Source organism: Coturnix japonica, chromosome 1 (genome assembly GCF_054131305.1).
Source record: "Coturnix japonica strain WE chromosome 1, WE-NBRP24, whole genome shotgun sequence".
In the NCBI taxonomy this organism is placed as follows: domain Eukaryota; kingdom Metazoa; phylum Chordata; class Aves; order Galliformes; family Phasianidae; genus Coturnix; species Coturnix japonica.
The window spans coordinates 73,601,046-73,628,821 of NC_140663.1; the positions used below are offsets into that span (position 1 = coordinate 73,601,046).

A 27,776-nucleotide genomic window follows, 5' to 3' on the forward strand; every position below is an offset into this window, starting at 1 on the left:
GATTAGAGAGAGAGCATGTCAAAAATAACTTGAGTGATATGGAAGTGGAGTAATTGCTGTAGATCTACAAACCTAAAAGGAGGGCAGCAGCCTGGGAAGCTGATTTTGAAGTATCTATCTGTGAACATTTCATTTTTACAACCCTGTCTGATGTGCTCCTGCTTTAAAACATGCTCTGATGGCAAGGACAGCCTATTCCTGCACCTCAAATGCATGGAGTCCTTCAAAGGCAATCAGCCAACCTAGTATAGCGTAGGCCTGATCATCATACAAGCTCAGCTCTGTGCTTTACAGACCAAACATTTAGCAAAAACCTAGCTGCTGTCACCCACTGTGGCAGAAGCCTTGCATCTCCTGCTAACAGCAGTCAGATCTATCCTGGTTCTTCACATCACCCTCTGAAAATGACAGCCCTCACAGTGGGGAGTGGATTTCAGAGGCTGTCTTGCTCTGGCTTCTACCTGGATTTCTCAGCTTCCATCGTTAGGACATCAAGTTGCAAACAAACAAACTCCTTAAAAGACAAGAGCATAGAGTAGCAGCTCATGTGTCATGGGCTGTTGGAAGTGACATCTATGGGGGATATGTGCTCCTACATCACCCCGAAGTGAGGCATTATTGCTAAGTAGCACTCACTTTTTGCCCCAAGCAAACATCAAAATACCCCAGTCATAGAACCAAACAGGACCTGGGACATCACCTCCTCACAAATGTGAGTGGAGTAAGGATACAATTGAGCAACGTACAAGAAGTAGGCCTGATGAAGTTGTTTGTCTGCACATCATTTTTGCACAGGACAGACCTGTGCCCACTGTCACACTCCTCTTTGCCAGCTCTTCCAAATATCTTCCCCAGCAGATCAGCATCATCCTGGTGGCAGGGCTGGCCAGCAGCCAGCTGGCCTCCCTCCATGTCCCTGTTGCTGCCAGTCATGGGGCAGCAGTGACACACAGCTAGAGGAGGGGAAGGGGTGAAAGAATGTGCCGCTGCACCAGGAACAGGGAAGAAGTCATCATTCTTCATTTCACTTGTTAGGAGATGCAGCAAAGCTCTGTGAAAAGACCTTCAGGGACAACAGGCAGGTCCCAGAGGCTGGGAGGCCAGCAGTGATGGTGGCATCTACCCATCATCTCAAGGAGGCCCATGTCTCCTGCACCAGTGTAAATCTTGCCTTTCATTCTTTAGTGTGACAAGGCTTTAATCAGCAACCAGCAACCTCTGGGACTTGGCAACTGCTGTGTGAGTAAGAAGCTGCAAGACAACCTTCTCTCTACTCTGGGATTACGGTTGTGAGCAGGAGGTCTCAGGGCCAGTAGATCTTCCAGCACTCTGTGAGCACAGAGTGTGCTTCAGAAAAGAGCTTGAATTGCACCAAGCAAATCAAGTCCGTGCCCCAGGCAATGTGAGGGAGTCTCAGGAATGCTCACCTCCTTTACTACTGAGGAACTGTGACTTTTCCTTTAGTGGTAGTGATAAGTCTGAAATGATTTTATCCAAGCTTTGTTATTCACTGCCTAATCACTGTGATGCCCAAGTGGTTACAGACATACCCTTGTTACAAAATGCAGCCAATATCTTCTATTTTTGCTAAGCCCTAGTAGGACTGAGTGTGCCTTGGCTCTCTGTATAAATGAAGTCCGCCCCTTCCCCAAATCTGCCTGCGTCCTCCCAGCATTGCTAACCTCCACTCCCTCCTGCGCTCCCTCACACTCCCTCTCACTCGCTCCCTCGCTCTCAGATGATGCAGAGTGCCAGCAAGTCCCTCAATGCTGTCATATCTGTCCTTTTTATTCATTGCAGGGTTTATTTTTAGCCTGAAACAACTGCTTCCTAAAAATGGAGTTCCTAATGACACGGGAGCTGGACACAGCTATGTAAGGTATCCAGGGCTTGGCCTGACAGCTTCTCCTGTCTGTCTCTTTGTTGTGAGCCCAGGACAGCAAAGTTTGTTGCTTGCCACCAGCCTTGCAGAGCTTGGACTGAACACTAGGAAGACAGCAGAAAGAGAAACTCGGTGCAGACGCCCACTGGAGCCCTTGGCCTCCTTCTCTTCCCAAACTGAGAAGGAGAGAGACCTTTGCCTGCGCTGCACTGAACTCCAAGGGTTCCCCAATGAAGGCGACTTGCTGGATCCTGGCAGGCTTTTGCCTGCTTTTCTGCTGCAAGGCAGAAGAAGGACTCAATTTCCCCACGTATGATGGGAAAGACCGTGTGATCGACCTGAACGAGAAGAACTACAAGAGTGCCCTGAAGAAGTATGACATGCTTTGTCTGCTCTTCCACGAGCCGGTGGGCTCTGACAGGGTGTCCCAGAAGCAGTTCCAGATGACAGAGATGGTCCTGGAGGTAAGCACCACTGTGCGTCCCTACCGGGTCAGTGCCACTGTGTGTCTGCAGTTGTGGATACGGGTCATGGGACAGTCAGGGGCCTGGTGGGAATGGCCAGAGGTTTGAGGCTGCTTGCCTGGGTGTGATTTAGACCCCGAGTTCTGTGAAGCATGGGGTAAAGCCTTTGTTGTAGTCCTCTGAGTTGCTTGCTGGGAATTAGCCTTTCTGGATGGCACATCAGAAAATGGGGAAAAGCAAGTAACCTTGCAAACCCCAGCAGCATGAATTCAGCTTAGCTGAGCTTTTTCAAATCTCAGCACAGGTCTGAGTGCACAGTCTGAAATTGTTAAGTCCCTTCTCCATCTAGTATACCCTCCTTAGATTCAAGATTCCTTCCAGCTTCCTATTGCACAGGGAGCAAACAGCCAAAAAGTTCCACCGAACTGTGCTGCAAATGGATGTCCCAGCTCCACATCTCACAAGCTCCCTGCTGGTGCGGCATTAAATCCCTTTTTGTTTTTCTGACACTTGGTTGCCTGCTTGGAGTAAGTCTGTAGCTGCCTGTTAGTATAGCCATTCATTTCTGTGCTGGAAAGAAGCATTGTTAATTCTTTGGTGAAAGAATGATTAATTAATCCTCAGTAAAATAAATCACACTAAAAATTACGAAGTAGATTCACAGCATTCTTTCTTGTAGTGTGGCTGTAATCTAGAGACTCTTAGAGCAGTAAACCTTGATGGTTAGTTGTTTGTTTCCTCCCAGGGGCTTAGAAATATTCCTTCTTAACTAAAAGACACGTTTGGATAGAAAGCGAGAACTGCAGAACAAATGCAGGATCTCTATTTTTCAAAGAGAAAATGCACTACACCCCTTTAAGGATAACAAATGTGATTAAGAGAATGTTCTAATTGAGTGAGGGCTAGGACCTGCAAAAGTCTACTGCCAAGTTCAAGGTCTACTGATCTGCTCAGCAAGGCAGGCAAGAAAGATTCAAACCTGACCAGATTTTATTCACCTGTCAGGAAACAGTGACTTGTTCCAGGTGAGTGATCAAATGGCACTTGGCAAAGTAAAAATAACCCTGGAACTCCAGCTGAAAAGTTTTATGGCTGGTAGTATCATTGCATTGTTGTTTAATAGGGTAGTTATTTTGTGCTAGATAGATGGCGAGCGTTTACTAAGTGTGTATTTATGGAAACCTGGCAGAAGCAGGTACCTATCGTACACTGTTGGTTATATTCCCCACAACACCTACCCCCATGTTAGCAGTCAACCATACCGAGTGTGCAATTGCTACAGTGCAGCATGTGTTCAAGCTTTCATTTTGCAGGATTTGCTTCAGAGGTGCATACATTAGCTTAGGACTCTGGTGATTTAGTTTCCAATAGCTTCTCTGCCATGGAACTCTGTTGTGACCTTGGGCAAGAGACTGAGGATCAGATCTGCAGCAGACTTTATGTCATTGTAGTGCTCTGGTTCGTTAATGCTCAGCTACAAGCTGACTGTTCTACAGAACACGCTGCACTTGTGGCTTTGACCTCAAAACTTTTCCAGCACTTGCAGTGCTGATTCAGTGTTGAAGGTCCCCATTTTCCCCTGGGCTGGGAATTGCAGCAGCAATCTTACAGGCCCCCCACTCAGCAGAGATCTGCAGACTGGACACTCCTTTGCCACAGACACCCAAGGGACTGGATCTGAGAAAACAACAGAGAAAGTGCTGCATAGGACACAGACCAGCAAGGTGCTGGTACTCCTAATTTCTGTTACTAACTTAAGCACTGCAGCAAGCGAGGTTTTAACCTTCTCCCTCTGATGACAGCACTCAAAGCTTCACCTCCCTCACCTCAAGATATAAATGTTGTGTAGTAAGGATCACTCTCAATCTGCCTTGCCTGTGGAAGGATGCCTATATGGAGCATCTCATGCTTACTTACTGTATTAAGGATTTACTTTCTGGAGCATCTCACATTTTTTCACCTTACTTTGTTGAGGATTTGGCTGATAACTCACAATAAGGTATGCTGCCTCCACAGCCTTGAAAACACCACGTCCTTAGCCTTCCTTCTATAAAATTGCACTGGTCTCCACCATAAGGAATAATGGGAACCCTTCACACAAGACCTTCAGGCAGGTGTGGAGCTAAGCAAAGATCTGAGCTAACCATCAAAGGGTTATTACTTCCTATTGCCTGATGAGCACAGGTCAGGAGGAAACAGGCTTCATGGATGTTAAGTCCTGAAAACCTCCAAAGTATCCACATTTGCTAGGTCAAAATTCCAGATGTGCCCAGGTAGTAGATAGTATGACTTATTGACAATGCAAGCAGAAGTCCCAGTAGTGCCTGCTGATCCCTTCTTCAGGACAGACCCAGCCACTGGTTTAGGTCTCAGCAGGTGAAAAAGACATGGCTACAAAACATCCAAGGAGGGCAGGATGGGCCTAAACAACACTCCTCCAGTCCAGGAATAAATTGTCCCTTGGCCATGGTTTCATCCAAATACATGGCTCATATATATGGCTCATAGTCATCAACAAACTTGGACTGGTTCCACTGGTAGCTATCAGGGCTTGAGCACATGTGGTAGCACTTCCCTCTTTCAGAGCACTTCAGTCTCTTCCCTTCCAAGCCCTTTCTCCATTTGAAGGTTCCAACATCTTAATTAATTAATCCTTGGAAAATCTGGCTGAAAAGGGCTGAGAGCTTGAAACTTTATTTGTAGAGGCAGCTGACAGACAAACCAGGAGGACAGAGAGAAGAGAATCACAAGGGTCTCATTTCCTTAGGGAAACATTCTGAAAACCTGACAGGACAAGTGAAGTTAAGCACATAGTTAATGTCTTGATCCAATTGCAACCACAAACATCAGGGTGAGAAGAAATTGATGTGCTATGAAAATTCTCCTTCCCATTACAAATGCCCACTGTGTGGAACTGACCAGCAAAATATCAGGATGTTCACCAGGTATCATCAGATAAAGGAATGCTGTGGTTGCACTGATCTTTAGCTCCCTCCACCCAGTTCTATTGGGATCTGCCACTGGATTCCCAAACAGAGCCTGGCATGCCCTTCCAATTTGGAAAGGTGATGAAGAAGATCATCAGCTGACCTGGCAGCCCCTACCACCTACTTTGTTGGGCCTTTTCCAACCAAGACAATTGAAAGAGTACCAGAACAAAGCAAGGAAGCTTAAAATATCTGTTCTGTTACTCTTCTTCTTTGTAACTCCCCCATTTCCTCCAGTCTCACACCACTGCTTCTCAGACCTCTCCCTTCTCCCTCTCACCTCCAAACTCTTTCCAAATATTGGGAGAGCTTTGCTTTCCAGAGGGCCAGCCTCTGTCTCTAGGGGTCATGTTACAAAACTAAACAGCAGCAGTGGGGTAAGGGATTTTTATTTTGCACATGAGAAGCTCTCTCCACCAGCAAAGGCTGTATGACTTCCTTGGCTGAGTAAACATGTTACACATTGAATGATACAGAAAACTGTCTGGTCCCTGCATCCCTACAGAGCATGTCCTCAGTGTAGGGAGATGAGGCACACCTGGATGGAGAGGTACCTGAAGAAGCCTACAGCATGAGCACCTCATAATACAAGTCATAAAACAGGTTCTTTGGTTGCCACAGCTACTGAGGCAGTTGCTTGTGCAGCAGATAAGTTAATGCAGAAAGTCAGGAAGGAAGGGAAAGAAAGGAAAAGATGTGCACTGCTTCCTTTGGCCTCTCAGACTATGTAAGTACATCTCAGTCCATTAACAGCTCAGACAGAACACTGGTTTCGGCAGCAGCACAGTCAGATACGTCCACTCAGGTTTGGTCAGAGGGAGAGAATTGTGGTGCTGGCAGTTCTCAGTGTAGGAAATAGCTGCTATCCCAGTGTCTAAGGGAAATTCAGTCAGATTCATCCAAAGAATAGCAAAATTATGCAAATGTCACTTGGAGACATAGCAGACCCCTGTGAGACTGGGCTCAGCCGCTGACACAACGCAATGCCAAGTCTACTAGGGCTCTGCAGGCTACCTCAGCCCCAGGAGTAAGGAGTTTTCTCTGTACAGCTGGAGAGCAGACAGCGTCTGTAGGTGACATGCAAGAGCTTAAGCCAGCTGGAGACTCCTTTTGTGCCCCACCTTTGTTCTGAAATGCCCAAGAGATGAGGAAGAGTTGTGAGAAGCCCATCCTTCAAACCTGTCACGCTGCCACACCAACCAGTCTCCCTAGAAACATGCCAGTGGGGGTTTCTGACACATTCTTGATATCCAGGGGGCAGGATCACAGTCCTGTCTATGAGATGCCAGTGACCTCTCACAGTGCATTGAAAGTGGGCATCAAAAGGACTGGCCTGAGCAATCATTCACCGGTGGGCATAGAATACTGCAAGCTGGAAGGGTCCCATGAGGGACCAAGTCCAGCTCCAGTGTATGTGTACTGTCACCATTTGTTGTTCTCTGCCTCAGCCCTTGACATTGCCCAGGAGACTGCTGAGGGCAGAGAACATCCTATGAGGTGAAGCAGGTATCAAACTGTGATAAATCCCATTGTCCTCACTCCGGAGCTTGGACTGCGGTGCCCTTCATTTAAATCAAGCTGATCAAAGCCTGCCACTACCCTGCATTTAAGCCTGAGCTTCACCCATGGGGAAAAGGGAAACGAGATACAGTAATTCTCTTTAAAGCCCCAGGAGGGAGGGGAACTATTTAAGCACAAAGCCTGAGGACAAATGGGCTATGAATAAATCAGGTTTGGAAACTAGGGAGCTCCTAATCACCAGAGGAAGGAGTCAAGGGGAGGACAGTCCGGTGAGTTTAAAGGACAGTGACAGAGATTCAGCAACCTGGTCCAAGTTCTGATGACCATTAAGATGTCTTTTTGAGGCCTCTGTCCCTAAACAGCAGGCACCCAGGCAAGGAATGAGTGGCCCAGGAAAGAAGTGAGTTAGCAAGGTCTGAATTATCTTGTTTTATTTAATCCTCTGCACGCTGGGATTTACCTACTTATAGAAAGAAAACCTTGCCCGAGGAAATAGAACGAGCAGAAGCCCCGTGTGCGGTTCCCCACTGCGCTGGCCCCTGAGCACTGCTGATGGGGCTCATTCCTGCACACACTCTGGCGCAGCTCGGTGCAGGCCAGCTGCATGACATGATACCTCCTCTTTCTGGGAACTGGCTCCTGCCCTGGCAGCCGACAGACTGCACAGAGCTCTGACACCTCGAAGCCTGCGTAAGGAGACACTTGTTCTGAGCGTTTCCCTCGGGGCTGGTTGCTCGCTGCTCCTTGGCTGAGTCCTCCTTCACCCCAAGGAACCTTTTGCTCCCCCTGGGCCTCATGCTGGTGTGGATTCAGGGCAGGAGCACCCAGATTCCTCCTGTGGCATTCCAGGGCTTCAGAAGCATCAGCTCAGGCCCACTGGGTCAGAAAACAGAAATTTCCTTGGAGCTGAAAGCGTGAAAACACCACAGGGTTCTAAGGAGAAGGGGCAGTGTGCTGAGCTCGCTTCCTTCCTCCAGCACCCTCTTGAAAGCAGCTGGTGGCTGCTCCATATAGGTTTTACTGTGACATCCAGCCTTCACTTCCAAGCAAAGCCAGCTATAGCCTCACTTTTGTAGAGGACAGCTCCCAGATTCTCGCTCTTGTCTCTGGTTCAGCAGAGTGGGGTTCAGCAGAGGGGGTTCTGCTGAGCAGCTCCGGGCACCAGTTCATCTGCAGAGCTGAGTTCAGCACACGCACATGCACATACACACTCACAGCCCCACTATGCCTCACTCACACTGTCTTCAGTGTGCAAGGCTGAGTCGGCAAAACACCTGTGAAGCTGTGCCAGCAGGCACCAGCCAACAGCAGCCACAAGTGGCCCCTGCCCCATCGGTACTCACAGCAACCGGCATCATCCCCAGCTATCTCAGGGGCTTTGGCTTACAGCTGGCTAAAATTAGGGATGCCTGGGTGTGGATAAAAATACAGCCCTAGCTATGTGAAACCTTTAGGTAGGTGGCCAAACAGCACATCATATGCCTGGCTGGGCTGAGGAGCTGGGTAGCTCTTAAAGGGCTGCAGCACCGTTCTTGGAGTGCTACCTGTGAAAGGGGCTCCCTCAACAGGAGTGACCTTTGGCTGTTCTGTATTTGGGGACTTGCCTTTTCACCAGGAGGGCAGCAACCCCCCAAGAGGGCAGCTCCAGTGATGGAAAAGGGCAGCAAGATTGGCCACACTTTCTCTCTCACGGCTCTGCTGCCAGGCCCTGCTGCAGCAGCTACTCAGCAGGTTCCTACCCCTTCTTTATGATCATCACAATGCTTCAGGAGCTGTTGTTCACCATCCTGAGTTACACAGAGATCCAATACTTCTGTGCTGGGTACTGTGAGGGGATGCTGCATGGCACAAGACAGCATTAAGTAGAGAAATGCCCCTCTGCTCTACTACAGACTGTTCAAACAATGGAGAAGCCAACTACAGTGTAAAGGTATGAGTTCAGCAGAAAGTTTCATAGCCTTTGGGGAAATACTCTAGTTTCTTGCCATGTCCTCCTGTTGTTTCTGAAAATAAAAATGAAGTTCTTAGATATTAAGCCATCACCATCTGCACATCAGCATGTTCTGACTCTTTAATGAGCAGTTACCTGAGGAAAACTCTGAACTCCTGTTCCTGAGAATGCACAGGACTCAACCTGTGACCCCATGGCTGGAAAGAGTGCACTGCAGAGATTTCAGGCTTGTGAGATAAAGGCTGCAAAATGTGCATGGGATACAAGCTTACAAGCCCCTGCTGTCTTTGCTTGTTCTCTAAGCCCTTTCTAGGGGGCTTATGTACCTCAGGGACCACATAACCAACTAAGCCCAGCTCTTCCGGGGCAGTTTCTCCCTCCCATCTCCCCATGCAGCTGTTGAAGCTAAAGTACTTGTTATAGAGGCTGACACAAAGGCAGGGGCTCTGGCTGGACAAGACTTCAAGCAATATGAATTTAAAGGGAGAAGAAGGAGTAGGAGCTGTGTTCTTACATTACAGCCGCCTCTGTCCCGAAGTTCTGAGCCAAAAGGATTGTCAAGATCAGAAACATTATCTGCATTCAAATCCCACTAGCATTATGGAATCAGAAAATACTGTAAGGGGATATACAGATGCTTGATACTGTAATGAGCTGGGGGCAACCAGCCAAGCTGCGTGCCTCTGGCATCCTCTATATTTTGCTGCCTAATGGGGTTCAAATGTAGATATGGGAATGCGTGCACACCTGGGCACTGCTCAGACCCACCTGCCCCACTGGGAAGCAGCAAGCAGGAGTAATGTCCAGCCCCATAGAGCTGGCATTTGAAAATAGGACTGTAGGCACAAGCAGCCTGCAAAGGTCCCCTACCTTCCAGCATTGCCAGTGGAAAGAGCTGTACTGAGTCTCACGTTGCAGAAAGAGTTTCCCAATGAGGACTGAAAAGCTCTGTGGATTGGAATGGGCTGCACTGCTCGCTTCTTATCTCATTATCCTGAAAGCTCCAACAAAGGAGAAAGGCTGCCAGCAGAACTCACAGTTCCATCATTGCACACGCACACAAACACACTTTCCTCTGCACACACACTGTCTATATGCACTCTCATCTATTCACATTCATCTTCTCCTGAGGTGAGCCTCTTCAGAGGGACATCTCCAAACATGCCTGTAGGAGAGACTGTGCAGTCTCCCTCCTAGAGGTCTCCAAAAGTCACCTGGATGTGGGCCTGGCACCCTGCTCTGGATGTCCCTGCTGAGCTGTGGTTGGAGCCGATGGACTCAAAGGGTCCTGCCAACCTCAGCCATGCTGTGATTCTGGTTTTTTTGCCTTCCAAGCCCTAATGGAGAGCACATTCCCACAGTCTTGCACAAAGAAGCTTCCATCCCATGACTAATTTCCTGGACACATCTACTCTTTTCCAGCAAGCTCCCATGCTCACACATTCACCCCTGAAGAGCTATCTTGAATACACCGCATGTTCACATATGCTACTCCTGATCTAAGCCTCCACTTTTACAAACATCTCTCACTCCTGCTCATGCCCAACCACTTGTCTGCAGCAGGTGTCACAGCCTCAGATGATGAAGGCACATTGCTGAGCTTCTTCAAACACCCCCAAGAAACTCTAACCATCTCCTGCATACACCAGTCAAGAGCTATAGGGCTCAAACTGCCTGGGCTGTGTCTGGCACTTGACTAACAGATGTATGTAAGTAGCCAGTAAGGCTGCAGCTAGATGAAGTGTATTTATATGACTGGACAGCCTTCTTCCCTTGGGCTTTCTGTGTTTTACCTCCTGTCTCAGCACAGCAAGAGCCTCAGACTTTGAGGAGCCTCTTGCTGGTCTACTGCTTCAGTGTAGGGAGTCACTAACACGTCCCCTGAAGCTTCTGATCCCACAGGCTCCATCCCCTTTTCCAGTAAAGGCAGCTGCACACAGAAGGTGTCCATCTCCTGCTGCCATATTGGACATCAACTGCTTTAACAGGGCCCAGGTGATGGGACACAAGACTGAACAGAGCAACACTCTGATGCTTTATCCATGGATGTGTGAATATAGATCACTGCTCTACCCTATTCAGTCAGTGTCCTCTGTAAGCAAGAGCAGCCTCCCTTTTATTTCAAATTATTGGTAGAGAATAAGAGAAGATTGGCAAAGCAACTCAATTCCTTTATAGCATGGAGCACCTCCTAAAGGCAGCAGGCCAGGCAGCTGTGGAGGAGTTAAGTTAATTGGGTGTTCCTGTTCCTTGGTGAAACTGTGAGGAGATATCTGGGTATGCACTGCTGGAGGTGCCATCTTTTGGAAAAAGCTGAGATGCTGTGATGGTGGAGAATGACTAGAAAGACTTGGGGGGGCTTTGGGACATGCATTTGATAGTAGGGAGAAGATAACCCCATCCTTCAAATGAATGCCACTGCCCTTAGCCTGAGTAAAGTCCCTGAGCCCAGATCTTCAGGGTGTTTGCTGTTTTCCCCCAGGATTTTGAGACTTTTCCTCCATGATCCCTGCAATTGCCGGCCATCTGCAGGTGGGGGCTATTTATAGTGGGGAGCCGAGGGGACGCATGGCAATGGACACAGTGGCGCTGGGTGACATTCAAACCGGCTTTGAGGCTGAGGGGGTGCTGAAATGGGCCCTAGAGGAGGGCACTACCATAAATCAGCCCGCCATCTCTCTGGCTGCAGCCTTTCTGCTGCTCCTTCGGAGGTGGCTGTGCCCTAATAGGGACATCCCAGAGGCCTCCAACTCTTATTCCCTAACCCCAAATCCAGTAGGGTTTTCTGAATGGGAATGGGGCAGGGCAGCTAAGATGGGGCATGCTCCCTGTGTCAGAGCACACTGAGGGGACAGTAAGGAGGCTGTCAGCATCAGAAGCATCCTTAGAGCAGGGGAAGAGAGGGGAGGAGGAGGGGGTGTTACAGCTGCTCAGGGGTCTTGAGATGGTGTTTCCACTCCAGAGGGTGCCTGTAGATGGGGACGCTGCCTGCCTGCTTCCCAGGGCTGCCACATGTCCATGGCGCCCGGGTGGAATTCACAGGGTCCCCACCGCAGGGCACTTGCAGCGCGTCTCTCCTTTCCACAGATATCTATTTTCACAAATCAGGCAGGAACTTGATATCACCAAGAGGCCCCTTCATCAAAAATGGTGGGGATGGGGCAGCAGTTTCCAAAGCTGCAAGGTGACAAACACGAGCGTGGCTGGGATTAGCCCTGTTTCCACAGGAAACAGGGCAGAAGAGAGGACCCAGAGCCAGGGAGCTGCCTGAAGCCAGGGCAGGAAATAGGATTTGAGGCACCTCACAGCAGAAAAGATTGATTTGGGTGTTAGCTTGACCACGTTGTCTTATTGCTGTGCTGTTAACCTCTGACTGGCCCACAGCTCAATACAAGCTGGGGCATTAAACACCACTGGATTTGGATTTCCTTCCAGAGGGACAACAGGACAAGCAATAAAGGATTGATACTGGGAGAGCTCAGGACAGAAAGGAAACACAGGGATGTCCAGGAGCACTTGGTGGCGTAGCACTGCTGTTTCAGAAGGCCAGGGAGCTTTCTACTCAGTCATATGTAAGCAGTGATATTTTTGCCACCCTCAGTTTTCCAGCCACTGCTGCCTGGCACCAAGCAATCCTAGAATTAAAACATCTGCAGTACCTGTGTGTCACCATCCCCTGTAGGAGACCACTGATGCATGAGGAAGAAAAGAGCTTTTGCTCTGCCAGCAGGTGTAAGCCTTCCTCCCAGCTGTTCCCACTACTTCGGTGTCACCAGTGAGGCTGAGAACTCTCTCCTGAATCCCAAGTGTCAAAGCGCAGTTGGCAGCACGTGGTATCACCAACAAACCCAGCACCGTGACATAGTGGGAAGAAATCCAACCCTTATGACCTCCAGACAGCCTTATCTCAGCAAAGAGGCAACATGTGATGTGTGCCATCCATCGATGCTGCCTGGGAGCAAAATATGGGTCATCTGTGCCTACTGTGCCATCCTGACAGGGCACAATGTCCTCCAGCATTCCTGCTGCTCACGCTGGATTCTGGTTTTCCCCACAGCTGGCAGCTCAGGTCCTGGAGCCTAGAAGCATTGGCTTTGGGATGGTGGATTCCAAGAAGGATGCCAAACTCGCCAAAAAGCTCGGTAAGTCCCATGTTTGCTATCTCCAGAACAGGTTGGATACCATGGTGTGAAAGCTCCATGCTCTTCCTGCACAGAGACAGCTCTGATACAACGATGCAGAACCAGCATTGGTAACCAGGTGCCACCCTTTCCTGAGTTGCTCCCTAGAAATAAGAGGAACCCTCCATCCTTCAGTTTTTACACCTCAAAACAGCTACCCTCTCATAGCTGTGTAGTGATTTTTCATATTTCATCCTACAGAGAATATGGAAATACTGTGGCATGCGAATACAATGGTACATAAATACTACACTAGGCTTAAGGACAGAGACTTATTATGCATTGTATAATGGACCGTAATTTTCTTTTCCAAATTAGACGCTAAGTGTGACATGCATGTGACAATAAAGCAGAGAGCTTCTGCTTCTCCAGAAGGCAATACACAAGCCTGTCATCGTGCACTCCAGGGCTCAGAGCATCTTGGAGCCTTCACCAAGATGCTGCAGCATCCAGTCCTCAGCTCTGTCATGTGCCAGTCTGCCTTCTGCACCATCTCCAACAAATGCTTCTGACTTTTCCCAAAGCAAGTTAAGCATTCAAGAGTGTAAAATTTGCTTTGGCTTCTTGGTAATTTTTTTTACATTCACAGAGTTGAGTGTCCTCTAGGTTCAGGAGATCATTAGAATTATTTCTAACTGGACCAACCAAGTCAACAGTCAACTGCATTTACCCAGGAAGTGTTGTTAGAATAACCAGCAAGATGCCTCCATGTAAAAAGAGTGATGCTTTTAGTGACATGTTGACGCATGATATCTCCTGTCTCCTTCTTTCAGGCTTGGTTGAAGAGGGAAGTCTCTATGTCTTTAAGGAGGAACGGTTGATTGAATTTGATGGGGAACTGGCCACAGACGTCTTGGTGGAATTCCTCTTGGATGTAAGCACAGATAAGCTCAGATAAAGCCTCTCAGAGAAGACCTTACAAACACTCACTTTGCAAAAAGGCACAAGTTATCTCTATTTGAGACCCCATCCCTGTTTGCTACACACCAGCATGCAAATGATGTTGTTTGCCAACTTCCCAAATACTTGACTAACCATGAGTTCCCAGAAAAGGTGGGACCTTAATATGCCACCAACTACTTATATCTTAAATATAATTTTCTCTCCTGTTTATGGAGTATATGGTTGCTCAACCAGGGAGCAAGCAACAATCCCACATAAATCCCAACTAAAGCAGGGATTTTCTGGCAGCCTGATAGTGATGGAGTTTTATGACACTTAAACCCCAGCACCACAACAGCAGGAAGAAGATGTGCACCGTGGAGCATTTCTGGTAATGGGTGCAACATAAGGCACCTCATGAGGGTCCATCTTCTGCAAAGAAAGAAGGAGAGTAAGGATTTCTATTGGTATGTTTTCCACTCAAGGGAAAACACCTAGAAAAGCAGGGAAATAAAAGCAAACACATCAGTGGTACCTGGGCAGCCTGATCTCAAAGGAAAACAAATCCAGTGTTCCTCTACTCCTCTATGGGCTATGCAGTGGCATGCCTGCATTTGTTTTCCTAGTGAAGCCACACACCATTTACACCAGTATTGCTTGGCACAACAAAACAAAACGAAGAAATAAATCAGACCAAATCCTTCCACAAGCTGTGTCTGGTTAAGAAACAATGACTGGATTAAAACCAGAATAAAGTAGCAGATTGGTCTTCCAGCTTCTTCATCAGAACTGTAATGTGTCTGGAGCCAAAGAACAGATTTAACACACTTTGCATGTATGGATCAGCCAGGAAATTTCACTTCTAGATTTGCCACTACTCCAAAACATTGTTTGGTCACACTTTAGCATGTTCTTTTAAATATTATTCCAAAAAGCAAGTTCTTCATAATGATCTCTTCCAGCAAGCTACACTTAAAAACAAGCATGTCCCTCATTCACAGAACACAGTCCTGATATTGCAGCCCTTCCAACCATTCTACCATCTTCACAGCCTCTCCAAAGCTAGTTGCAATGATTACACTTTATCTCCTACTGCAGCATCTATTTGGGTCACCCCCACCTTTCTCAGCCTCCCTCTGAATGCTTCAGCCTGTGCAGTGAAACTATTAAGTGCTCCTTCTGAAGGTGACCTATGTCTCTCAGTTAGTTCTTCACTGAGAGGCAGAGAGCACCAAACAAGGTGCAGCAGAGAAACTGGGTGACCTCTTTCTCCCCACTTAAGCAGCTAGTGACACAGTCTGGCAGTCAGGTTGCTGGTGTAAATTGTTGTATTATCAAATGCATTTGTCGTGGCAGCTGCTAGAAGACCCCGTGGAGGTCATAAACAGCAAGCTGGAGCTTCAGGCCTTTGACCAAATTGATGACGAAATCAAACTTATCGGCTACTTCAAAGGAGAAGACTCTGAACGTAAGATGAATATGTTCCTTGTGGGGCTTGGAGCCTTGGTGGGGGTATTGGGGGGTTCTATGTTCCTGCTCATTAACATTAAGGAAACAAACGTTTGCAGTGCAGTAATCACTGGAAGATGAGGTAGGGTTGAAAGTGAACTTCTGCTGTTACTGTGCATAAGCCCATTCCTACTACAACAGCAGTCATCCTTGCACTTGTATCACAGGGCTGCTGATTTTAGCCCCTGCTTAATGTAGCATTTTGGGATCTGTAGTGGGGCTGCCCAAAGTGTGTTCTGTATGCTCCACATGAAATGGTTCTTGTTTGTCAATCCTGAAGGTGTATAAGAAACATAATACTGTCATCTGCTGTATTTTCTAATAATTTATATTTGCTCATCCCTGGTGCCCTTCTGTACTGATCAGAATGAGACCAGCTGTCTATGAAATCTTTCCTTCATTCCCCTTTTCTCCTTACAGATTATAAGGCATTCGAAGAGGCTGCTGAACACTTCCAGCCATATGTCAAATTCTTTGCCACATTCGACAAAGGGGTAAGCATTCACACACCTCACATACTCCCTTCTGCACAGCTTAAAGCCTTTCCGCTGGAAAGGTGGAGGCTTTGAAGCAAGAAGTTGGGAGCAGGCCTTCTCTAAAATACTGAGTGTGAGGGTTAGCATGGCCCTGAGCATCCAGGTGACCCTTTTTGAGCAGGAGGGTTGAACCAGATGACTTCCAGAGGCCCCTTCTAGCCTCAACCGTGCTGTAAGTTTGTGAACTACGCAACTCAACCAGTCAACAGTGATTCCACATTCCTTCATCTCTGCATCTGCCCCTGGCCCTCCTAGACTGTACCACTTGCACATCCACTGTGGTCACGTCACTACAAAGATAGATCAAGACTGATATGCCTTAGTATACCTTGCTGATATAAGTGAGGATTGGGCATCTTTTGCTCTGTTGTAGCTCATCTTCTCCTTTGCTATTTGAGGCTGTCAAGTCTCTAATGAACAAGACAGGTGCACTCTGGCTTCAGATTCCTCATGTGCAACACCTAGACAGAATTGAATTGCTCTGTGGAATAAACGAGAGCTGCTCAAATAGGGGTCATTAAGACATACGAATCAGCAGAGGCATACTGTGCAAGACACCATGTTTAGCACAAAGCCTTGCTCTGTCTATAATTTCCAAATCCACCACTTATACAGCATTTTCCAGAAGCTCAGGATGTTCTTAGATTTAGTATCTGGCTCCAGCTTCTCATTTTGAGCGTTCCCATAACTTGTAGTATTTGTGTCCACTTTTGCATTGGCCCTGTTCTGAGATAAAAGGCCATTTCTGCAGTGGAGTCAGATTTGGATCTGGTTTTGGGAACCAGCTCCATTAGGCTTGCAGGACAAGGACTCTAGCTTTGCTCTGCCATTGTGCTTGATGGTGGCAGTGTAGAAAGCATCAGTGCTTTTCTTTGTTTGCAAGGAAATATTTGTTTATATTTTGCTGACCACGCTAAAAGTTCACGTTGAGGGAGAGAAAATTGCTTGGCCTCAACTCCTGCACCAGCAGAGGCTCTGGGTGCCCAAGAGGCACCTCAGGCTCACTCACCTGTGACCATTTGAACTGCCACAGGTTGCCAAGAAACTGGGTCTGAAGATGAATGAGGTGGACTTCTATGAACCATTCATGGATGACCCTGTTCACATCCCCGATAAGCCTTACACAGAAGAGGAGCTGGTTGAATTTGTGAAGGAGCACAAAAGGTATGTAGCAGACAGGATGCTCCTGGCCATGGGAATTTACATGTTGCCACTCCATGGACTGCCATTTTGATTCTAGTTTGTAGTGGTGACACCACATCTTGTCACTGGTAAAGATGCGGTCCTGGAAACCATAATCTTCAACCTCGTATTGGTTAAACAGGTTCTGTCAAACTTGCATACAGTGTACTTTCTGTTCTAGTGTGAGAATTTGTGAGACCCATCGGGCACAAACTGCAATATTCCAATGTTGCCACCATCATTTCTAATGCACTGAAGCTGGTATTCAGCTCCATGCATAGTTCTGTAGTTGTAATCTGCTGATTCATGTGGATGAGCTGATTAAGACACTCTTCATTTCATGGTATGACAGCTGTATATGACCATCCAAAACATGGCTTGTCTTTCACATAGCTGTTGCTGCTGATGAAATGCTCCATGTACTGCCTCACTGTGCTGACATCCCCTGTTTGGTGTCTGCAGATGCTCTATGAGTGTCAATGAATGTCATTGAGTGCCATTTTTTTCTGCATGGAGGAATTAAATGACACACTTTTTGCTTCATATGCTATTCCATATCAGACCCCATTCTGTTAGACCGCTCCTCTGCTGCCATCTGTCACATGGTGACAACATGTTACAGAATATTGGTATAAAGATTCAGCCTCTACTGCCATAAACACTGACATCATGGGCCAAAATAATAAAATAGGAGGCATTACTTTCAGAGCAACCTTCGTATAAGGGCACAACTACCTATGAGCTGCTATATTAAGGACTGTACTTCCAGCCAGTCTTAGGAAGGGACTGTTCTGTCCTGAGATGTCTCTGAGTTGACGTCACCTCAGTTAGAGTAGTTTTGTGTGCCATACCATAGGAAGGACATAAGATTGTTATGGAGCAACCAAAGGAGGGCTACAAAGGTGGGGAAGGGCCTGGAGGGCAGGGTGTATGAGAAGCAGCTGAGGTCCCATGGTTTGTTTGGCCTAGAGCAAAGGAGGCTTAGATGTGGTGCTAAGGTTGAGTGGGCAATATAGAATTATAGAACCAGCAATATACTACATCAACGTTTCCCTCATCCACCAGGTGGGGGACTCAATCATAGAAGGAGATCAGGTTAATCAGTGTTGGTAGTAGGTGGATGGTGATTCTGTGAGTGTTTGGACATGGGGTTTCAATTTTGGGTAGTGCTGTATGAAGCCAGAAGTTGGGTTCAATGATCCTTGGGGGTCCCTTCCAACTCAGGATATTCTATAGTTCTATTGCTTTTGCATCCTTAAAAATAAATACAGAGCATGACAGTCACACGGGCTCGTGCAAACTGCATTTCCCAACAGACATCTAAGGGACTTGAAAAGGGCTGAAGAAAAGCAGGGCTATTGATGCTGCTAGGGCACCACAAACAGGGAGATCTGTGTTCGCACACACACACAGTTTAGAGACAGGGGATGCTGAATGCAAGTCTTGCAAACAGATCTCTGCTTTTTCTGAATTATGAAGGGGTCCTCTATCTTCCATGTGCTCCCAGGTCACTTTGCTGACCTCCTGGACTTTCTTCCCATCTTCTCTCTCAAGGTCTTTCTGTCAAGTAGCAGCATCAAGAAGATGATTAAACACAGTCAGCTAAATACTATAGCCGAATGAGGCAAGCACTCTATCAGCACAAAATTGCAGTGGAAACACGTGAGTGCACTCAAAAGATCCTTCTCACCGAATTTCCTTTCTCCAAGAGCTGCCCCTAGAAAATGGCTAGGCAAAGCATCTGAAAAGCTAGGTACAAGTACAAGATATGCATTCACCCAACATAATCTCTAGTTTCTGTTGAAGAGCAATGAGGGCACTTGTTGGGTCAAGATCTGTAGTCCTGTCCTTGTGCTTAGTGTTTGTTTCTTCAAATTCTGTGGTTATTCTTCACCTCATTTCTGTTTTGCTGCATAAAGTATCCAGATGTAAGTTCTAAAGCTGAATCGTGTAGTGCATCAAAAGAGTATCCCTCTTTGTTCAGTTTATACCAGCTGCCTCATAATCTTACTAGATTCTGTACTATGAGAAACAATGAGTAGCCTGGTTCACTACTTGTGAATGGTAAACACTTTTCATACTCCATACCAAATCCCTCTTCAGTCACTTATTTTTCAAGACAAAGAATTTTCATCTTTTACAAAATAAAGGCCATTAAAACCCCTTTCTTTATCACTGCCATGTTTCCATGTGACTGTTTCAGTTGTTCTATACCATTTCTGTGATGGGATATTCTGGACAACAAATGCACTCAGTGAGGGGGGACACATAGTGGAGTTGTCTATTGCTATAACGATGTGATGTCTTTTGCTCTTTAGCCATTTCCCAGCCGTTTGCAACCTCTTTTTGTTTTGTTTGTTTTGTTTTTGGAACTGCTGCTTTCTCAGTTTATGACACCTGGGCCCCTTCCCTTAGAGGCAATAATTAATGGTGACTAATTTGGAGCCCATTGTTGCACCTGTATAATCAGGGCTGTTTTTCTGCAAATGTGTTACTTCCTGTATGTCTATCCATCATGAAGACACTCAGGTCTCTGGAGATACCTTTGTAACTCCTCTCCATCAGGCCTGGTTTGGACCATCTGAATAATTGGATACGAGAAGCAAATACTGTCATCTTCCTATTTCCCAGCTTCAGATTATGTAAGAATACATTATGCATATGATCCTGCCAAAGCATATGCTGTGAATGTTAACTGGCTCCTCGGAGCCATCAGGAACCTTTAAAAACCTGAAATGCTTATCAAAAAGAAAACTCAAAAAAACCTACCAGGCTTTGGCCAATTTACATTTTCTTTCCATTGGTTCCTATATTTTTTCTTGCTTGAGGTTTTTCTTTGCTGTAACAGAATCTGGGGATTTTTTATGGTAGAGTTACACTGGGGTAAAACTGCTAGAAAAGAACAGAGTCCTATAGGAAAACAAGAGTATGAATGGCCCAGAGACAGCAAAACAAAAGTGAATGGCTCATCTTATGCTCTCAGCCTGGATGAACAATCTGCCATGTGTGGGACTGATGCCCCAGCATGTCCCAGCACAGAGTGGTGTCTCATCTTCCCAGACACAAGGAGTGGCTTCAGCAGCTCCAGTGAAGCCAAGGGCAGAGTTTTATCATCACACATGAAAGTAGATGACCTACCCTGCCCCAGGCTTGCATTCAAAATGTGGTGGCTTGCGGTGCTGAATGGGAACATCAGTCAAATGCGGCCCAGTGAGCTCACCCATGACAGAGGCAGTGTTGCATGTGATGGTGCTGGATATATCCTCAAAGAGCCTTTCTGTCTTCTTTTCAGAGCCACCTTGCGGAAGCTGCGTCCAGAAGACATGTTTGAGACATGGGTAAGTACATATAAGGATGAAGCCTTGCATCCTCTGCTAGCTTCCAACCAGAAACAAACCCACTCTGGCTACCAAAATGCTGTTCCTAAGCCCCAGCCTCTGGCTAAGCAAAAAAAGCCATGCTTTCCAGCAGCATAAAGAGTTAATTCCCAAGAAATGGCTTTTCTCTCCCAAAAGTAGAAGTTATTCTCATGTAAGCAACTACTTCAGCCAAGACAAGAGATACCTGTTGTTGAGAATCTCTGTAATGACCATGGGACATTGATGCAGAGCGGTCTTGGCAAGGATCATCTAATGGACGATCCTTTAGATGGAGGAGTCACAGAGATTGTACCAAATGAATGACTCATGGAAACTGTACTGGAGCAACTGTACAAATCAAAATGCAAGCGAGGGCAGGCAGTTCAGCTGATTATATAGATTATGAAGTAAATCATGTGTTGATTGCTCTTCCTGTGGTGGGAGCAAGCTGCAAATCAGCAATTATGGAGAACTAACCAGCAGTTTAGAGCAGAACACACACACAGAGCTCTCCTGGTCTGTAAATGTAGGGGAAGGGGAAAAGGGGGAAAAATAAAGAAAAACAGTGAATTGCAAATTATTCCTTCACTGTGGATGAATAAGACATGAACAGCCATTTAGGGAACTTTAAGTGCCAGCTGAATGCTGGAAAACAAAGCTGAACAGGTGCTAATAGAAGTTACAGAAGATGCAATCATTCTTCCAGAAATCTCAGTACAGCATTTTTAACAGCATTCACTATATAACATGAAATGCTGTGGGAGTCAGAAGCACCAAAACCCCTGGGAATCTTTAACACAACAAGGCGAGAGGTAATAAACTGTACTGAGAGTTATGAGCCACTTAGGCATGGTAGGTTTTCATTTAGTTTTGAAATACAGATTCTGTGTAGAATACCGCTTCCTACTAAGTCCCTCAAAGTTATTTTCATAGGCTTCGGTAGGACCCAAGTTTTACAGGCAATGATTTTGATTTCATCCTGAATATGTTCTAAAATAACCTCAAGAGAAGTGCATGAATTGTCAGTGGTGGGATATCTGCTTAAAAAACAGCTTGGAAATACAAAATGTTCCTTTGCTACAACACTTGCTTCTACACCACAGCAGGATGGATTCAGGTCTCCCTGAAAGTTCAGAACAGCACCAGTGGCTTCATTGGTGATAGTCCAGTTTAGTTTGCTTCACTGAATGTCAGAATATATATGTATTTATATTGGTCTATACATATATATTCCATTCATATATAATATATATATGTATTTTCCTGTCTGACATTTCTGCTGGTAAATATGGAGAAAAAGGAATGCTGTAGAATTTTCCAGCCGTAAGTGCTCTGAATCTCAGAGAAAAGCTGCCTAGAATACCCCTATGAAAACATATTCCCCAAAGATGCCACCAATGGCCCTACATTAGCTGTTGTTTTTAAAGATAATGTTTTCTACTTAATCTTTCAGGTTTTTTTTCCTTTCGGTTTTTGATGGTGGCTTTGTCACCTCTGAGCTCAGAATGGAAAAGAAATTAGCATTTAGATGGGAATTTCTTCTCGCATTAAAACCAATTGAAATCAAATCCGGGACCAGCAGTGGGTGAGGAATGTGAAGCCGTTCTGTGGGAGATGACATTCATAGCAGGCAGATGACAAACCAGCTGGCAGATCGATTGGCCTTTGCCAATATCATTACCCATTGCTCACACATCTCAAAGAGAGAAGCAGCCCACTAGCCTGTCATTTCTGTCTTCCATTCATTTGAATCCCAAACTGAGCCTCCTACTCATTGCCCCCTTGCTGTTCACCAAGACCCTGGTCTAGAGCAGAGGACCCTTCACCTCCCAAAGATGCCCAAGTAATCCGCATCACCCCCCACAGCATGAAGAAATCTCTTTTACCAGACTCAAAAGAGCACACTTTAGGGCTGAGCACAGTGAATTTTGGTGACCTGGGGCATGGTAGGTGAACACAAATTCCCATGCTAGATGGTCTTCAACCTTGTCAGCAACCAAGGTTTTGCCCCACACCGTTAGAGAAGCTCTATCACCTTTGCCATTGGACTGCCCACCTCATTTTTAGCCCCAGCTTTTCAGCAATGCTGCTCAGATAACCTGTTTAGGTGCCTGCTACCTCCACAACTCAGCCTTACTTCAGCTTCCATTTCTGGTGTCTCAGTGGTGCCACAGCTAATCTCCTTTTGGAGATGGTGCTGCTTGTTCAAAGGTATCCCAGCACTGCTCATCTCCAGCAACAACCCAGACTGTCTTCTCTCTCTGTCCCATCAATAACTGTTCCATTGTTTACAGGAAGATGACATGGAAGGAATCCATATCGTGGCCTTTGCTGAAGAAGATGACCCAGGTAGGAGGCTGTTTTCTTCACTGCATGACTCTTCATCCATCAAGAAGTTGTAGGTCCCCTCCTCAGCCCTCAGAATTGCCACTGCTCATCCCCCCCTTACTATATCTGCTTTGTTATGCCCCCTCCCCACCCTTGATCCTCAGCACGGGGGTTACCCTCTCTTGCTAACAAGCTCCTGGGACCACCCCCACTCACCTCAACAAGCTGATTCAAAGCTCTGCCCTGACCAGACTGTTCTACACAGGGTGAACTTAAGTACATGGCTGGCTGGAAAAACAGGTGTCATCTCCATCCCAACCTGGCACCTAGAAGTAATCCATCACCTCTGAAGGTGCCACCAAAGCTGTGCCTAGCACAGACCTCTGGTTTAATTGGTGTGGCAGGTCATATGTTTTCCTATAGCCAGCAAGGAAGCTGGGACTTGGGTACCAAGATTTGGCCCAGTTCTGAATCTGTCTTGTTATGTGAATTGAGAATGTGCTGAGGGCTTGTTCTGTCACATGCATGTGGGAAAACTGTGGGCACAGCTTCCAGCAAAGCCACAGAGTCAGTGATTCTCAATGCCTGCAGCGTGATGAAAAGCTTCGGCCTCTTAAGGGCTGGTCTCCTTCCTTGCCACAAGAAAACAGTTACATTGTTCCACTCCATGGACGGATTATGAGGATTAATTCATGTGTAACTAATTTCAGTACCCGGGGAGGATGGTCCAAATTAAAAGCCTTATTATCAGAGGAAAGAGTGGGGAGACAGCATTTTAATGAGAATTATAAACAACTCCTGTGTTCATAAGGGGTGAAGGAAGTCAGAAGCCCCGCAAGCGAAAGTGTCTGGGTGTTTGCAGGAGAGGGCTGTAGAGGTTCTTCTGTCTTTTCAGACGGCTTTGAGTTCCTGGAAATCCTGAAGCAGGTTGCCAGGGACAACACTGATAATCCTGACCTGAGCATTGTGTGGATTGACCCTGACGACTTTCCTCTGGTAAGTGGCAGGGGCTGGTTTCCTTCCTTGTTTTGGGATGTGGATGTGGGCGCAGGAGCACAGGAATAGCCTGGGTGCATGCACAGGATGCAAAGGAAGGGGCACTGCACCATGGGCTGTCACTAGAACTGCTCACTTGAGTGATGTCTCAGCACCATCCCCACAGACAGCATTTTTCTTTGCCATGAGCAATGGCTAAGCGCAAGCCATTCAGTTTCTCTTCCATTCCTTCATGTGCTTCCATTCACTGTACCTTCCTCACTGCCCTTCCAGTTGAATTTATGCTAAGGAATATTGCAAAGATCCTTGTTTGAGTTTTGCTTCTCACTCCTGCAGCTCATCACTTACTGGGAGAAGACATTCAAGATTGACCTGTTCAGGCCGCAGATTGGGATTGTGAATGTCACAGACGTGAGTAGCATGCATCCAAAAATACAGTGATCTCATGAATAGAATGCTTGAAATTATGGGATCCAAAGCAGAAAGCAGTATGTCCGGTGTCTTAGGGCAGCATTTGTCACACCACTAAGCAGAGAAAGAGGACCAAGGTGGTTTCTGCCACCTGCAATCATGAGAGAGGAACAGACAAGCTAGAAATAGAGCCCCGAGTCTTCCAGTCTTTTGCCCTTATTACAAGCTTATGGCATCTCTAATATATTTATTGCAGTTGGACGTGTTTAAGTCATGTCAAAGCAACATTAAACAGCTATCAGTGGACATGCATAAAAGTAGGACTGTCAGTAGCAAGAGAATCGTGAAAAGCAGTATCAGGCAGGAACATATGCCTTATCATCTGAAAGTCACTGAGACCTGTAAAAACTCATACATTATCTAGATTTGATATAGTAAATATTTCAGGTTGATGATTATAGTATTTGCAGATTTAATTTCATTCCTCTTAAGTCTGCTTTCTGTTCCTCAAGAGAGAGATTTAAGAAAGTTTGAGGCTGGCTGGTGATATCTAAAACAAACACTGAGCTCATTTTGCTATTTCAGTGTTACCTCACTGCTTTCGGTAGAGTTACACAGGTACAAAGTAGGGCTTACACAGCGGAGTATAAATAAACACTCCTGTTGGCTTGAGTGGACATAACCTCTGTGACCCTATCACTTCTCTGAAAACCTACCAATACAAACACAGAGCTCCCAGAGGCCCACACTGGCTCATCACGTTGTCGTGGCTCAGAACTTGCACCATAATGCACTTCAGAACATTGCTGCTGCTACTGCACAGCATCCTCTCCATGGTCCTACTTCTCCTACCCTTAACTGAAAGTGTCCCTTTTTGGCATGTGAATGGTCCTGTGCTCTGGAGGCTGATCTTGTTTACAGAGAGAAAACGAGGAAGGAAAAGGAGCTTATCAAGGCATTTACTCACGGAACCTATAGGAAAGCAGAGAGACAAATCTAAGCTATGTTCCCTGCCTCTGGCTAATAGCTGCAATTTAGACAGCACCCTTTAACTGCGTTTTAAACAGCATCTTGTTACTGAATCTCCCCCTCACCTCTCCAGTTTATGGAAGTCATGTAGTGTAGGATTAGGAACAGGGCAGCAGGCTCACATCAAACACAGAACAAACAGCATCATATGCTCTTGTAGACACATCGAGCAGTCCTACTTCTCACAGCCAGAACCAATAGCCCTACATGGGGAGGGTAGTAGTCCCAACATTTGGGTAGGGTGGTGTTGTGGCTGCTCCTGCCCACATGCTTATAGTAGAGAGGAACGTAATGCTACCACCAACCCTGCATCCCACGTGTGGTCCAGCCCTTTCCACAACATTAGCAACAAATCTTATCTCCTCCCGTGTGACTGAGGGTGGCTAATCCCTGTCACCTGTCTCTACAGGCTGACAGTGTCTGGATGGACATCAGAGATGATGATGACCTGCCCACAGCCGAGGAGCTGGAGGACTGGATAGAAGATGTGCTTTCTGGGAAGATAAACACTGAAGATGATGACGACGACGATGATGATGATGACGACGACGATGATGATGATGACGATGATGATGACGATGATGACGACGATGATGATGACGATGATGATGACTAACTGTGACTCTGTACAGTTTGACTTGTGGAGGCCAAGAGGCCTCCCCCTGTGGCAAGTCCCTTCATCAGAAGACCTGTGTTTGAGCATCAGCAAGCACCGCCTGCTCCTTCTTTCCCCCTTGCCCTGCTCCCCCTACCCCTGCTGGGACCCCCGGCCTGATTCTCAGAGGTGCTGAGCCACCAGGACTGCCACCTTTGCAGGTGGCACCGGCAGGTGCCCAGCACCGCTGTAAATCATGCCTCCGTAGAAAGGACAATAGGAATCTGTAGGGAACCTGCCCCAGTGCCCAGTGCAGGAAGAAAGCACCTGCATGCTCACTGCCAAAGGGACACAGGGAGCCAGTTTGTATTTTCCATGCTCATCGGCCCATCATGTACATCCAAAGACCAAATCTCACTCGATACAGAGGGAAGGTCACTGTAAAATTTAGTCCTTTCATTAAACAAAATGCCCTTTGCAGCTACTCTGCCAAGACCACTGGATCCTGAAAGTTCTACTATAGGAGTGTACAGCTACTCATTAACATACTAGGAGCAGCAACACATTTGAGGGGGGGAAGACAGGTTTAGGAACACTAGCTTGTGTTCCTAAAATAATTGTTAGCAATTCCATAAAATGACAGTATACTCGTACCTGACAGAGGACACCCAACACCTCAGTCCCTGTCTGACACGCTTTCTTTGGGCAAAAAATAGAGTAAGTGCAGGTGGTCTTGATATGGGACAGCACAGCTTGTAAGTTCTTGAGCCTGGAAGTTTCTGAATGCTGGATATGATGATGCAGGCCTGAGCCCAGACTCTCAAGGCTGAAGATCACAGCACTGAGCTTGACTGTTGGTTCTTGATCTTGAGGAAACACCGGAGCTGACCTCATGCCAGTTCCAAACATCTTCAGACAGGTCCGGGCTGAGGTGGTGAATGTGAGATAGCACACTTCTGCCCATAGAAGCCTTCATAGGGGCTCACCCTGAAGCCTTCCTATTCCCCATGACCTTCCAGCTTTAGGTGACGACTTTTAACCAAAATTCCATGTAGCATCTTTTCCCATGACCAAGGTGTTAGGAGGGAACATATCCATCCAACCATACTAGATGCTGGATTAAGTGAGTTGGGCAATGAGCAACGAAAGCATTCAAGCTGGTCAACTTCTATGTATTCAGTTGCAAATTCACTCTCTGCTTAGAGACTCGGACATCCCATGGTGGCCTGTGAGAAGCCTCTTCCAGTCTGAGGTGGAGCTGGTTTCATCAGCTTGCACTGAAGAGGGCCATGAGGCAAAGGGATAGTGACTGAGTCCCAACGAGAGCCGCTCCATCCATGTGCAGGTCACTTCAACAGCATTAGGTCTCCCTGCTTTCCCATGCCAGCAGATTTCAATTGTCTTAGCTTCTTAGATTTAACAATAGTGCAATGAATGGAGAGCTTGGAGATGCTTTATAAATACTTTATAAATATATTTTCCAGTAATGCAGACTTGGTAGCAGAGGTGGGGTATACATGTCCTCCCCCGAAACAGTCAGAAAACATTGTTCTGGTCTTTCTTAAGAAAACTGGCTTATGTCAGAGATAAGTGATGTTAGTGGAGATAGTAGTGCAAGGAACAAGAGATTCAGTGCACGCTGTATGAAAATGAATCAGCCTGATGAGATACAAGGTTTACACACCATATATTTCCTCCATTGGATGAGCTGCAAAGCAAGATTTTATAGATTCCTTTTCCTCCTTTATGTTGGTCAGTCTCTTTGTCTCTCTCTTTCCCTCTATACTTGAGCTGAAATAGAAATTTGAACTTACTAGTATGAATTGGCTGAAGTACTGATCTACTTCTGTGTGTGCCATGTTCCCTTAGTGGGAGGTGCTGGCATGAAAAACACTCAGCTGGATATCGATTTATCTCTGTGAATGAATACTGTGCCTACATGGTAGATGACTGTAGGCCGTGT

The 27,776-nt window shown here is 46.5% G+C and overlaps 1 protein-coding gene across 1 annotated transcript; it reads left to right on the plus strand.

Moving 5' to 3' along the window:
* Window positions 1–1,656: 1,656 nt before the first annotated feature.
* On the plus strand, window positions 1,657–27,560 carry CASQ2 (calsequestrin 2). The gene is made up of 11 exons (XM_015875063.3): window positions 1,657–2,346; window positions 12,863–12,947; window positions 13,760–13,860; window positions 15,225–15,336; window positions 15,798–15,871; window positions 16,947–17,077; window positions 20,388–20,433; window positions 22,749–22,803; window positions 23,678–23,778; window positions 24,115–24,189; window positions 25,628–27,560. The coding sequence occupies exons 1-11, from the start codon at window positions 2,113–2,115 to the stop codon at window positions 25,832–25,834; spliced, it is 1,221 nt and encodes a 406-aa protein (XP_015730549.1). The 5' UTR covers window positions 1,657–2,112; the 3' UTR covers window positions 25,835–27,560.
* The last annotated feature ends 216 nt before the right edge of the window (window positions 27,561–27,776 follow it).

Coding starts and splice junctions, on each gene's coding strand:
- CASQ2 (XM_015875063.3), top strand. CDS start 2,113: ATGAAGGCGACTTGCTGGATCCTGGCAGGCTTTTGCCTGCTTTTCTGC. Junction 17,078..20,387: donor TTTGTGAAGGAGCACAAAAG/GTATGTAGCAGA, acceptor TCTTCTTTTCAG/AGCCACCTTGCGGAAGCTGC. Junction 20,434..22,748: donor AAGACATGTTTGAGACATGG/GTAAGTACATAT, acceptor CATTGTTTACAG/GAAGATGACATGGAAGGAAT.